We start from the raw sequence: 14,393 nt of genomic DNA, 5'->3' as shown, positions 1-14,393 counted from the left end.
TTTGTTAAAATTTTTTAAACTACAAGAAATGTTATTTTGCTCATTTTGGCGCATTTTTCTAGAACATTTGATCTTTGTAAGACATTCCAGTTTCGAGATATAGCTAAGGAATCAAGTATCCCCAGGGATCAAGTATCCTCATTCTCCCCTATTGTAAAATGTAAATCATTTCGGATTGAGACACAAGTGAGTCATCGCAAATTACCAACGCATACTTGCATTTATTCAAATACGCCAATATATTCAATATGCCACCCAACATGATTTGGACGTAATTTTCAAAAAAAAAAAAAACTAAACAGACTGTTCAATACGTTCACTTTTTTGCATCATTATTCACTGGTTCAAAAATTCGATGGGAAGCAGAAAATGTCTTACTGCTCACTACGCTGGCATCTACCTTGCGAACTGCCTATAAAACGTTAAACTGAATATGTGTTAGTTATATGTTGTGTATATGCAGAAGGTGCACTAGTAGAAAAACGAACGCTCAATAATCGTCACCACGTGATACGACTTCCTTACAGCTAGGACGCAACATGATGGTGTGTTCGTACTGAGCCGTGTAGCATCCTTTGACGTCACACAGCGGAGGATAAGCTTCGACGACACCTTTATCGCACAAATCTTTTAGAGCCATTTGATATTTCGTTGCTCCGGCACGATCGAGCCAGCGTTTGCAGAAAGCCAACGTTCCAAAATTCTTATTGATCAGCCCCAGCAGTTGCTTCGAGGACTGCAAACGTAATGGCACGAAGGGAGCTTCAAAGTTCTTCATGTAGTGTGAACAGTCCATATCATCATGCACCATTCCCCGACCAGTCGAGCCGAACGTTTCGATGGCGTAGAACTCGTTCTCCTCCATGCGAGTCGTTTCTCCTCCCTTAACGATCGGTACCGTTTTTCCGGAGTGAATACGATAGGGACTAATCGAATGACCGTTAAGGTTCCGAATACTCTTCACCTGATAAGTTTTGCCGTCCAATTCTACTTCATAAGACTCCATAACCTCCTGGATAGCTGCTCCAATATCGCATAACCTTTAAAAAAAAAAAAAAACATAACGTTTAGAAATCAGATTCAAGTGTGAAGGACAGAATGACTTACCTCACATCGATACCGGCCTCTCTGATTCCGGTATTGGTTGCGTCCTTGACAGCCTCCAGCAGTTTATCGTATTTTGGATTGAACGAAAGCGTAAAGGCACAATCTATGATGCGTCCCTTTATGTGTGTTCCAAAATCGATTTTCGTAACATCGTCGTACTGAAGAACAGTCGGATCACCAGCATTCGGAGTATAATGAGCGGCACAGTGATTCCTGGAGCAACCGGTAGGAAAAGCCAACCCTGCCTCCAAACCGTTTTCGCCAATCAACCTCCTCGCTGTGTTCTCCAGCTCTTCACAGATCTCGATCATGGTCATACCCGGTTTGATCCACTTCTGCATGTATTGACGAGTCTGCCGGTGAGCTTCAGCTGCCTGTCGAAGCTCGTTGTAAATATCCAAGTGCATTCGATCGAGGGCACGCTTTTCTTCGCTGGTGAAGCGATCTTTGGCCGTGGTGGAATCGGGATACTGCATGATTTCCCCTTCCGGGAAGTTACCGTCTTTAAATTGTTCGGAAATTGGTACCGAAGGTGCCACCAACTTTCCACCGGAAGCGGTTGCTCCGGCACCGGCAGTCTTTTTCTTGTTGCGCTTCTTCTTCTTCTTTTTGGCAGCATCCGCGCCACCCTCTCCAGCCGCACCTTCGTCATCATCGTCATCTTCTTCGGCTGCTTCCTGTTCTTGTTTCTTCAGTTTTTCGGCCTCCTTGGCAGCGGCCTTTTCAGCTTTTGCCGCAGCTTCCTTTTCCGCTTGAGCTTCTCTCAGGGCAGCAGCTTCAGCTTTTTCAGCAGCTGAAAGGAAACCGGATATCAAAATGATTTTTTGCATAAGTTGAGAACAGCTTGATTTGTTTCACAAAATGTATGTATATGTTCAATATAAGACAATAAGAAATAAGCAAACCGTTTTAGGGTTTTCAACCTTAGCATCAGTTTTGCGCGTTCAAAGAAACCTCAATTATTGAAGAAACCTCAATACTTAAAATTTGTATATCACGGCACCCAGAATTGTATTGAGTTCAGATTGGTGCCTAGGTCGTTTACATTGAAATTCCTTTATATATCTTTGTTTGTTTGTTTTGTTTATTTTTATAGACTTTAAATTTAGAATTCATTCGCCTCTTTTGAATGAGAAAGAAAATTACATTACAAGATTTTGCAATATTAATGTAAATCAAATTTGACTAAATAAGTCTGTTGCTCTTAAAAATTCTAGTAATTTTTCTTCGGTTTCCTTGTCGTTGGCCAGGATGTTTCGTATTCCGTTTGGTAGTTGACTCACAGAACGCTGATTTTCATAAGCAGGACAGTCTGTAAGGATGTGCTCGATCGTCAGGTAAATGTTGCAAATATCGCATATGGGTTGTTGGTTTGCTCCTCCTGTGTAGTGACTATGGGTGACTCGGGTATGACCCACACGCATTTTACTTCATATATCTTTCTTATAATTGTAATAGTTCTGATTTAACGTCAGCCAATCGATATAAAATCATAGTTAGGGTCAAGGAAATTTTTAGATGCAAAAATGATTTCAAGGCGTCCGTTCAATCAAATGAAGGAATCAGTCAGAAATTTATTGTTTTTTTTTCAGTGACTTTGTTCTGATTTTTTATGATCTGTGGTACCCTCCTTTCAGTCCACTCGTAGCACCTTGTACACTACAGGACCACTCAACATAGTATATTTACTAGTTCCTGGCTGCTACCCTATTCTGCGTGCCACTCACACAATGCACTCCACTTTCGACCATGTTGAACCATTGCTCTCTATGCCTGGAGTGTCGTCATATAAAAGTTGTTCGTATGCCTAATAGTTTTCCATAGCTTGTATTCACATATCACCACATCTCCCTTTTTATAAAGATTGAAATGTGAATATCCTCCGATGTAGTACAAAACTCCAACATCACCACCGTTAAGTAAAACAAGATGTTTGAAATAACTGTGTCCCGAAACTGAGGAATTACCCAACACGTTTATGCGTGTTGGACACTCAGTGTCATACTCGAGGAAAACGTTCCAACTGCCAATGTTCGTGGCTGCCCAATCACTCAAATATCTCACGAGATCCTCGTGCTATTCCCCATTGGCAAGGTACCTACATGTGCAGAAAAAGGAACAACGAATTTCAATATCTGAAACAACACTCAACGCATTTATCTTCTTTCGATTTTTTCAACAATCCTGAAGATGGCCTCATTTCCTTCCAGAGTCCTCTCGCCAGTGATTGCCACTTCGAAATCGGCTTGACAAAAGGATTTTTATTACATCCCAGCATAATCAAATCTTAACTCGAAAACGCCGCTTCTATACTCTCTGATATTATGACTGTTAAGCTAACAGTTGAATAGTTGGTTTTAACCCTTTTTTTTTTACGCCTAAGAGAGTAACGAAGTTGGACTAACCTCCAGATCCTGAGCGCGTAACCGACAGATACCGTAAGGCAAACAAGTAGAAAACAGAAAAGAAGGCAAGGCATCCATAACCAGCTTCGCAAAACCTCATGAATGAAAACTAAGGATAGACTTCGATGTCTTCGACCTGTCTACAAGGTCAGCATTCTAATTTTGCTATCCACCTCAACGGCTTTTAGAAAAAAACAATAGTTTTAAAATGATCCGACATCCAGGCCTATTTACTTGCGTCTAACGATCAACCCATTGAATAAGCGGGATCGCTTATCATCTTATATGTTAAATCTGTGTATGTGTGTATGTCGAATTTGTGGGCTAAGGTCGTAATGCATTTCCCCGTTCTAGTGGTCGAATCTTGACCCTTACACATGGAACGACCGACACCATGAAGATAATTCGAACAGAAAGTATACTCAGGAATAGCTTTCTTATTACCTGCTGACTCACCAAAAGACAATTCCTGCTTTCCCTCGCCGCTTCTCTCAACAACCATCTATCCAATCAAAACACATTAAACAAAAGGACTCCGTCACTTTGTTAAAAGTTGAAAAACTTGCTACACGCAACGTCGTGTTGTTCTTCAGCCACAATTTCCTTCTTTGTGCTTTCTAATCATAGAGAAGTCTGAGCGAGTCAATAAGTCTTTTCTTGCTTGCGAAAATATTCACTGTATCGGCAACTCTCAAATGGAAACCAATACTAAGTACGGAGCAACAGTTCCATGGAGTTCAACGCAACACTAGTGCGGAGCTTGTTAGTTAAAGAGACTACATACATGTTTACATACTCGTCCTCAGAACAACTTATCAATATACAATCCTCATACAAGGACATGCGTCCCCGACCTCCCGGGTAAACAAACACGATCACACATTCCTCGCTCTCTCAGAAAGTTTTGTATCTTATACATTTGTTTTCTCCCCTCGTTCAGTGTTGCACTTAACTTGATAAAAACAAATACAAATCGAGCCTAGTGTATTGCTACCTCACTCATTCATACGCTCTCTAGCAACATTGACAAAATTTCCAGAGCACTACCGCCCGATAGCAGTGCGACACCAGTGCAACACTGCCCGAATAAACAAACAAGATGGCAGCACTTAGTGGTGCACCAGTGCAACACTCGGAATTAACCAATACGGTATAAGCATCTTCCAAAATCTAGTAACTTGTTGATCATTTCGTGGCGCTTCATCACTTCTGGTGATATTCATAATATCAAGTCACGTTCCAGAAAATAAGCTTACAAACACCGAGAAACATTTCGATCCGAGGACTAAACACCGCTTATGCATATAATTAGTCTTCGCTGGTCGCTCACAGAAACATTTTTCATCATCCAAACAACAACAAACAAGCTTCTCAACCGTGTTCGAAATCATGAAACTTTGAGATTGGCTATTTACCTACAGAGTAAATCAGTATCTGCACCATTTCTTCACTCCAGAACCGATAGTGGATGATAGTTTAGAAAATATAACTGATATCCTCAAATATATTTGGTTCCACAGAGTCATTAGTTGACTGCGTAAATATTTTTCCAAGTGTTTCTGCCCTTACCTTTATTCAGACTGATATCTTTACAATGTCTCCTCCACATCTGAAACCACTCTCACTGTATAAAACTCTGACCTCTGAACGTCCACGCCCGCCATGAATGGTCCCGAGCTCACTATGGTAAATGCTTACGACCAGAAACACTCCGACTTGTTCTGTGTTGACCGTTGTATTTTAAAAACAACGATTAAATCATCGAGTCTATTTTAAAAATCTCCTGAAAACCGACCCCAAAACTGCCAATACAATTGGCTACTCTCCTTTTCTTCTTTATCAGACGCTTTTCGATTTGAGAATCCTACAACCCTCAAAGAAGAAACGAATCTAGACTAATTCTCTAAAATAACTTCTGCAATTATTTTTTTTTATATATATATATTTTCTGAAAACTGGAAGCGAAAAAAAATCTATACTTTAATTTTATATGTTTACCAATATCATCACCCCCTAAAGAAACTGACGTGCTCAAAATAATGAATTCTAAAATATTCAGATATGCATGAACTTTATAGTTTTAAGTATCTCTATAACCAAACAATCAATCAATCATAAAGAAAATTTTAAAATCTCTTACGCGATTCAAGTTTTAGTGAATCAAAAACACCAAATTTGTTGAATTTAATCTATTTTATTAATCGTCTTCCGTGGTCCTATGTTATTGTTACAATACCAAACTAATTTTGTTTTCTGGAATTTCGTTTAGAACTTGAGACATACAATCCTCAAAAAAGGTACTATTATTCAATTACAATTATTTTCATGTTAATGAATACCCTCTTTCTGCTTTTGAGTTTGAGAATTTCACCATTCACCATCTCTAAAAAACTACATTTGTACTTTTACTCCTCTTCTACCTTTTTCTTCTGTATACTAACTTGAGCTGGATCCAAACCTCTCACAGGATAATTCCTGTCACCCTGCACGGTACAACATACCGGCCAATTGATCTGCCTCTCTCGGCCCAGATCTCTCACAGGACGTTTCCTGTCACCCTGCACGGTACAACATACCGGCCAATTGATCTGCCTCTCTCGGGCCCAGATCTCTCACAGGACATTTCCTGTCACCCTGCACGGTACAACATACCGGCCAATTGATCTGCCTCTCTCGGGCCCAGATCTCTCACAGGATATTTCCTGTCGCCCTGCACGATACCCATATGTATCGGCCAAAAACAATCCTCACAATTGTTTACTTCGCGAAAAATTCGCTCCCTGCACGATACCCATATGTATCGGCCAAAACAATCCTCACAATTGTTTACGTCGCGAAAACTTCGCTCCCTGCGCGGTATAAACACCGGCCATGCAATTTGTTTTTATTTTTTCTTTTCACACTCGATCGATATGTCGCATCCTAACCCTAATGCCTTCCGCAGTACCCACAACGCAACCTGTATTCACTTTTACTTATAGTGTTTTCGTTTATTAGCAGTGGTAACCTAGTTATGCACGGGTTTGCCCTAACTGCTGTTATTGTGTTCATTTATTAATTTAGAAGCCCACTAGCTTTGCCCCGCGCCAGTGGAGAAAACGAAAACGGCATAAGGTGGTAGCCTAGCCAAAATGCGTCGCGAAAATGTTCTGTAGTGACGTCACTTTTGTCATGGTAGCTATGTTTACGAAGGAAAACTTGACTACTATCTTTGCAACGGTTCTTTCTCATCATCTCTCTTTCCATCTCATTTCCCACTTCGTACTGGTCAATATCACACACCATCAACAGGTTCAGTACATAGGGTACGCAGGAAATAAGCCATGAAGTGCCGAATTAAGGAGCAACTTCCTTAATTCTCTCAAATATTTCAACGAATCATGATTAGATCGTCGCAACCACACGACATGATGGACCTCCATGGTCTTAGCTGTCTTCGAAAAAACACAATGCAAATAACAACAAACACACGCGATTCAATTGGATTCAAAAATATCAGTCTTACCTGAATCCCATCCTCGTCGCCAATTTGTGGTACCCTCCTTTCAGTCCACTCGTAGCACCTTGTACACTACAGGACCACTCAACATAGTATATTTACTAGTTCCTGGCTGCTACCCTATTCTGCGTGCCACTCACACAATGCACTCCACTTTCGACCATGTTGAACCATTGCTCTCTATGCCTGGAGTGTCGTCATATAAAAGTTGTTCGTATGCCTAATAGTTTTCCATAGCTTGTATTCACATATCACCACATGATCAATTATTTACAAAGTATGTATTACAACATTTTAACAATGTTGTTTAGTTATACAATTTAAATAAGGAGTTGAAGCTAGGTAATAAATAATTCAATGATTATAATTTCTATCAGTTTGAAAAATCAACTCAACAAAAAGTTGTAATTCCCACTAGTAATTCTACATTCAAAATTTTCCATACCACCCTAGTGCGCAATCAGAAACCTCCCCTCACACTCACCTGTCTTCTTGGGTCGCTTGGGTTTGTTCTTCTTTTTCTTTTTGTCGTCCGGAACGTTTTCGTCGGCATTCTCGTCGTTGACCGTGTCTCGATCCTCCTCGTGCTGTTCCGGATTATCCTGCACCGGAACCGGTTTCGTTTCCACTGCCGCCATTTGCAGCTGACTTCCGTAAGTCGGTTCACTCAAGTGCGTTAACGGAACTTTTTTTTACAGGCTGTGGCCACACTCTTCGAATGCTGCAGGTTCCTGACCCGGAAAGCGTACGACTTACAAGTTCCGAGGGAAATGGATAAAGCAAAACCTGGCGCTTTTCCACACGATATTTTCTTCCCGATGGAGTTGATGGTTGAGAATTGCAAGTTGACGGGAAAATGCGTGCCAGAAGCGCGCAAATGACAGATGACGGTTTTCTTCATACACGCTAATAAAAAAAATAAAATAAGACAGATAAATGGGTTCAAAATTACCCAAAAAGTGTTAACGGGCCTGAAGCTTCATGTTTTGTTTTCTCTTTCCCAAAAACATCGAAGTATTGTTTGTAAACAAACGACTTCCATTATTCACGATTCGTGCGAAATTGTTTCTGCATTTTCAGTTTTAAAATATTGGCAAATTCATGTTAGTTTGTCCATTTATATGATAGGAAAAGACATCATGAGTGGAGGATATTACACGCAAGATGAAACGGGTAAGTAAGATCAATTGTCACAAAAATATTTATCTGATACTTTGCAAAAACGCAACCATTATCAAAAACGAATTTCTATATTTGGGCTCTATCAAATTCGAATTAATGTAAACGTAAAGTTGAAAATATCATCAGATTATGATTCTTAACTTTGGTCTGGTTTCGAGTAGTAGTTGTTAATAAGAAGCTCAAACTAAGCTCACATTTAATTTCCAATTTCCGTACAAATAGACGGTATGAATTCCGACTCGGACGGCACCGAACAGACGAGCAAATCGGGCGTCCCGCTACGGGAACAGGATCGCTTCTTGCCGATCGCCAACATCACCAAAATAATGAAGAAAGCCATTCCACCTAACGGGAAAATAGCCAAAGATGCTCGCGAATGTCTGCAGGAGTGTGTCTCCGAATTCATCTCGTTCATCACGTCCGAGGCCAGCGAACGGTGCCATCTGGAGAAACGGAAGACAATCAACGGGGAGGACATCCTGTGTGCAATGTATACGCTCGGATTCGACAACTACGTCGAACCGCTCAAAACGTATCTCACCAAATACCGCGAGGTATGATTTGCTTAAAATTGAAGGTTTATAATTTGCGGTTAATTAAAATCTACTTTACTTTTGCAGAGTATAAAAAAGTTCGAACGAGCCAGCCCGGATCAAACACCCGATCATCAGACGCAATACGAGGTTATCAATCAAGAATTTGGCAGTGAGTTGTGAGCGTTGCAAATGTACAATATTTAAGCAACCTCTTTTTTTCTATTGTTTTATTGCTAGGTAGCAACAGTTATTAATGTTCAATGTTCTTTGTAGCAAATTCGGAACAAACGATGTCTACAACAAATGCTCGAGAAGTTATCTATCAAAGTGCGGATGGCAGCTTTTATCTAAAGAGCAATAATTTTCAATAGAAAGAACAGAACGATTAGTTAAGGTAAGACAGTAAAAGTCTACATTATTTTAAGCGAAATTATGCCTAAATGAATCGGTTTACTTGAAATCCTAAGTAATCATTTTAGCCGAAATATTCCTTCGTTTTATCTTTTTCTAAATATAGACAATTTTTCTTCAACTGAGTCAGTAGGATTTTATTTTGTTATTCCAACCTGATCAACTTAATCCTAAAATTCACACTATAATATGTCTATCCAGCTAAAGGATTTGCATGAATTGTGACGCTCGTTATCCGCTTTTCAACAACTGGTCTGTACGTTTTGGGATTAACAACTAGTTTCTCCAGCTCATCGAGGGCTTCAAATCCATCTATCACTCTGAAAGCAAAACATTTTTTTTAAATTTAAATCGTTCAATCCCTTCATCTCTCTCAACAACCTGCCGAACAAAGTGTACTTTAAATCCAGCGCTGGTTGAGCGGCATACGAAAGGAAAAACTGACTGCCGTTCGTGTTCGGTCCATTGTTGGCCATGGAAAGCATGCCTCGTTCGTTGTGTCGCAAATTATCCTTAAACTCGTCCTCAAACTTCCGGCCCCAGATCGATTGACCTCCCTTACCGGTACCCGTTGGATCTCCAGTTTGAACGATGAATCCCTTTATATTTCGATGGAATATGCTACCGTTGTAATAATCACTAGCACAAAGAGCAAGAAAATTTTCACATGTCTTCGGGCAATCCTCACAGAACAACTCCAACTTAATGTCACCCACGTCGGTGTGTAGTGTAACAGACTATAGGATTAAATATTCATTAAATACCTGGAATTTAATTTGCTGTTTACCGTACTAACCATGGAAAATTGATTCCAAATTTAACTGCAACAATCAGCGGTAGCTTGGTTGGACAACGTTTTGTTTACAATCTTTTTATAACGTACGTTAAGCCTCGTCCACACTCGAAACTTGAACCACGACGAATCTCGTATGGTGTTCTCAAATGCCAAATCGCACGTTCAGCCATATTGAAAAAAAGTTTTGACAGCTTTCTGAAGTGTTTATAAACACCTGGGGGAGGAAGACTGAAAAATCGTTCAAACGTCAAATTTCTCTCATCAATCTACCGACCAGTGCGAAGGTTCAAAATTTACTTTTTATTTAGTGATTTCCAATAAAACTTTTTTAATGCTCAAAAGCACTGTTTTGCACTGAACAATTATTTAATAAGGTTTTGTTTTGTTCCGATAAATTCGGCGTAATAATTCGCTCAAATTTCGTTGAAGTTTTTGAAGCTGATAAATAATAATTGTGTGATTAATTGTTAAAATTGTTAAAACAATTGTTCTTCTTCTTCTCTTTTGTGGCAAGCTGACGTTCAGCTAAACTGCCAAGGCTTGTCAGATTCAGGGGTGGTTTAAGATAGCTTCAATAATAGAATTAGATTTTTGGTAGCTCCCATGGGCCGAACAACATTTTTATATACTTAGTTGAAAATTTATATTTACAACAGAGTTGACAGACTGGCATTGGATAATCTAGCAGGGTGTATTCGATTTCGATGTTTACTTTTGAATCTGCCGACAAACTAAGAAGACTTCAATTTATCACCTTAAAAACTGAGAGTGATTTGAGTATTCAATGTATTCACTTTTTTCATATAAAATTACTATAAACTCCGCATTTTTCCGATGTTCATCCCAGAGGATGAAAATCCTGCTTAAAAAAAAAAGTTTTCAATTTGGGTATTTTCGATGTTCAGTGTGCCTCATTACGACGCACTCCCCCTGAGCGAAGGGAGTTATTAAGCAAACACTAGCGACACCATAGAAGAGTTTAGATTAGTTAGGGAGCTTTGGGAAAGCTTTTGAAAACGGTCATACATTTGTCCTAAAAACAAAACGTCCAACATTTACTTGGCATCGCGGAATATTAAGGGTTCACGGGGTTCACGCCGTTTACGCAAATTTGTTAGAAAATAGGTTCAAAAAAATCATCGTGTAAAAAGTGTTAACCGGTACCAATAAGCCCGTTCAACAGCCAATTGAAATCGGTTTCAATCGATTTCGATTGGTAAATTGTTGTTCACTCAGCCAATGTTGTGATCGAAACTAATCCAATTGACGTTCAATGAAGCCAATCGGAATCGATCGAAACCAATCGAAATCGATCAAGCTCGAGAGCAGGATTCGTTTCTATCGGTTTCTATCGCACTAACACAAATGCAGTTGTTTACTGTCAAAAAACAGCTGATTCGGTTTTGTTTTTTAATATTCAAGTTTGAAAGTGATGTCATTCGGTGCGGTGTCCTCTGTCGTGTACTGAGTCGGTGGTGCTGTGCCGTGCTAAGTCGGTGTCGGTAGTGCTGTGTTGGTCGATGCTGGTCGGTGCTGCTGTGCCAATCATGCGGTGTTGCTGTGAAAGTCGTATACGACTATAGTCTGCCAGGTATTCTGAGTCGATGGTGCTGTGCCAGTGAAATTGATGTCGGTCGATGTGGTGTCGGCGGTGCTGTGTCAGAGATGCAGTATTTTGTGATAGCCAGCCGGAAAATAGACACAAAATTTTCCAGAAATAAATAATCTTTATTAAAAAATACTTTATCCGTAATTTTTTTCATTTTCCTTTTTTGTGGGGTCGAATCATAAACTCAGTTTTTTTTTTTCAATTCTAGCGGAGACGCATCGGGAATCGAAAAATTAATTAAAAGTAAAATTTAAGACCATTACGATTTTGCTTCTTTTATAAAAGAAAATTAATCCTGAAACCTCATAGATGTGGTAACTCGAAACTTCGATTTCCTCGGTTCGCTTAAGCGCATCTTAGCGGACACAACCGACACAACTCTGTTCTCTGAAACTAGTTTATAGACTGACTCTCACAGAGAAGAAGCCTAACTCAAAATCCTATATCGAGCTTTATATTTCACTATATGCGTGTTGATCGTTTGTCCGTTCACCAATACTTTTATCGATTGATGGATTTTCGCATAAGTGTTAAACATCAATACACTTACATTACACACAGAATTTATCAACGTAACATCATACAGTACACGATCAGAAATTAAACTCAAATTTGTACAATAAACGATCAACCATCAAAACTCGTATATTCTTAAACACCCATTTTTATATATGTTTAAGAAATTCTTTTATTCCTACACTACACTACCACAATAGAGTATAGCTGAATAAGAAAATGACAATAAAAACAGCGCGTTAGTATTAGTGTCTGGCCGTTCATTCAGCAGCCTGATAGAAATCGATTGAAGTCGATTGGAAAAACAGCTGATCAACTGTCAATCCATTTCAATTGATTTCGATTCAGTTCTGTTGAACACACCTAATGTCAAAGGGGGCTTTTTAAAGAATTTCGTTGACAGATCTGTCAACGAAGTTCTCTTTTCAATCGGTCTACACCTTTTCGCTCTTTCCGTTCAAAGGAGTGATGTTGGAACTTGGAAGCGCTGGTGGATCGTCCGTCATTCTCATCATTATTAGTGCCAGGTGAAATTATATACGTTTCTAGTTGCCCACAAATTCCCTCATCTATTGCATTCGACCACTCATTCGTAGTTAACTTGCGCGAACGATTGCACCTGTATAGTGTGCACGCGAGGCTCTAGCTCTAGCGGGTGTGGATTTTCTCTCGGTGGTCACATTAATAATTGTGTGCAGCACACATCGTCGTCAGTTTCGTCATCGTCAGGTGTGTAAGGTTTCAAAGTCTTGATTGTGGAATCGGAGGAAAAACACGTAAAATAATTGCTTCGCTAAAGAAAAAGGTTTCATATATCAGTTGATTTTTGTCTGTGCCCCGTGCCCAATACCGTTCGAAATTAGAGAAAGTTCCAACGAGCTACCATGAAAAGATGGAACCAACCTGTACCAGAAAATGTGAAATTCAACGTGGAAAATTTGATGACCATTTACTACTGCACATTGAAGAGTTGGAGATTGGGGTTTTTATCTGGGAGACTAATGACAAAATGTTCGAAGTGTTGATAGGGACAGATAATCTCGGATAGCACCCAGTGCGATTGACAGTAAAAGCTTTTTCGAATATCATTCAGCAATGGCCCTGTTTAATTACGATTCAACACGAAAACACTAGTATCATTGAAAAGCATTACATTTAATTACTATCTCGAGAGCGAAAAAAACTCCCGTCAATAGCAACGTTTTAAATATTCAAGGATGTGTGATAACTGGTTTTGCCTTTGGGATTGTTGGCGTCGAAATGGTTGAAATACGAAAAACGACTAATCGTACACAAGTAGCAGCAACCCCCTCATATTTAGATCTAGCCTCTTGACTGATTCTCGTCGAGTGTTGGTCAAATTTCAATAACTCACTCACTAGCGCCATCATTGATGGAATAGAGAGTTGATGGAACGTGGTGGTGCGATCAACGGGATTCCGTTCCTTTAGCCTCTATTTATAGCGGGATCACGTTACACACAGTTTATTTTTGATAAAGAACTTGCCGATATTCTCAGGCGTCTCGTCATGGTTTGTGGAGGAGGAAAATCGACGCAGAGAGTTCAAAATGTGACGAATCATTCATTCATTCAGCTGGTTCACTAAAATGCTTTGTCTGATAAGCTCTGCTCTGACTATCGTCATACATGTTTGGTATATCTGGTTCACATTGGAAAAGTGGCTGTAAATTTTAGGGCTTTTTTTTCAACCCACCTTTCTGCAAATTTATCTTTAAATCTTATTTCAAATTGAATGTAAGCAGTAAAACGACACCTTTGGTACATTATGATTCATATGGAATTCTACATTCTAGATAATCAGATGTCCAAGAACGTTAGCCGAATTTTGATTGAATTTTTTTTTTTTTGAATAATTGGATATTGTTATTTATTTCGTATATTATCAAGAAATGGTCACAAAACTGTCTCATCTAATAACGTACCTTCTTTGTTGTGCATCCAAGTAATGTTACTGGAACTTATAACAAACAAACCAAAGACATAAGCGAATAGATGTCACTATCGACTTGTTCACTTTGAGATCATCTTTGGCTCAAATTTGTTGATCAAAAGTTTACTATATTATTTACTGTTAATTATGTATAAATTATTATGAAGCTTTCAAAATCTTCTGTTAACAATAGTTAGCATTTTATGGCATGCGTTCACTACCATCAAGTTCTTATATCTACGATTAGGCAAGGGCAAAACTAGCTTAAAGCAACCGGGCTTTACCACAAATTTTGAAACCCTGCGAGTGAGCTACTCACCTTCTGTTTTCATTGATATTTGTACTGTTCATGTGCATACCGTTAGAATTCTGAAACCACT

General features: G+C 39.3%; 4 protein-coding genes across 8 annotated transcripts in view; 2 read left to right on the top strand and 2 right to left on the bottom strand.

Moving 5' to 3' along the window:
- Window positions 1-201: 201 nt before the first annotated feature.
- On the bottom strand, window positions 202-7,893 carry LOC129746128 (uncharacterized). Its single transcript, XM_055739627.1, has 3 exons — window positions 7,496-7,893; window positions 1,108-1,900; window positions 202-1,040 (listed from the first exon to the last, which is right to left on the bottom strand). The coding sequence occupies exons 1-3, from the start codon at window positions 7,647-7,649 to the stop codon at window positions 491-493; spliced, it is 1,497 nt and encodes a 498-aa protein (XP_055595602.1). The 5' UTR covers window positions 7,650-7,893; the 3' UTR covers window positions 202-490.
- Window positions 7,894-8,016: 123 nt separating this feature from the next.
- LOC129746129 (uncharacterized) lies at window positions 8,017-9,189 on the top strand. The gene is made up of 4 exons (XM_055739629.1): window positions 8,017-8,184; window positions 8,416-8,747; window positions 8,814-8,898; window positions 9,003-9,189. Exons 1-4 carry the CDS (start codon window positions 8,133-8,135, stop codon window positions 9,098-9,100), a joined length of 567 nt encoding a protein of 188 aa, XP_055595604.1. The 5' UTR covers window positions 8,017-8,132; the 3' UTR covers window positions 9,101-9,189.
- A 73-nt stretch (window positions 9,190-9,262) lies between these two features.
- On the bottom strand, window positions 9,263-10,068 carry LOC129746130 (peptidyl-prolyl cis-trans isomerase-like 3). Its single transcript, XM_055739630.1, has 3 exons — window positions 9,937-10,068; window positions 9,522-9,877; window positions 9,263-9,460 (listed from the first exon to the last, which is right to left on the bottom strand). Exons 1-3 carry the CDS (start codon window positions 9,937-9,939, stop codon window positions 9,334-9,336), a joined length of 486 nt encoding a protein of 161 aa, XP_055595605.1. The 5' UTR covers window positions 9,940-10,068; the 3' UTR covers window positions 9,263-9,333.
- Window positions 10,069-12,497: 2,429 nt separating this feature from the next.
- LOC129747391 (Krueppel homolog 2) overlaps window positions 12,498-14,393 on the top strand; it is a 40,229-nt gene continuing 38,333 nt past the window's right edge. Inside the window, exon 1 of one of the 5 annotated variants that reach the window (XM_055741586.1) lies at window positions 12,498-12,588. The gene's annotated coding sequence lies outside the window, so the exon portion shown is untranslated. The other 4 variants (XM_055741583.1, XM_055741585.1, XM_055741584.1 and 1 more) reach the window with 4 other exon arrangements.

Source organism: Uranotaenia lowii, chromosome 2 (assembly GCF_029784155.1).
Source record: "Uranotaenia lowii strain MFRU-FL chromosome 2, ASM2978415v1, whole genome shotgun sequence".
NCBI lineage: Eukaryota > Metazoa > Arthropoda > Insecta > Diptera > Culicidae > Uranotaenia > Uranotaenia lowii.
Note: the sequence above shows the minus strand (reverse complement) of the source record. Positions and strands in the feature narration are given on the sequence as shown.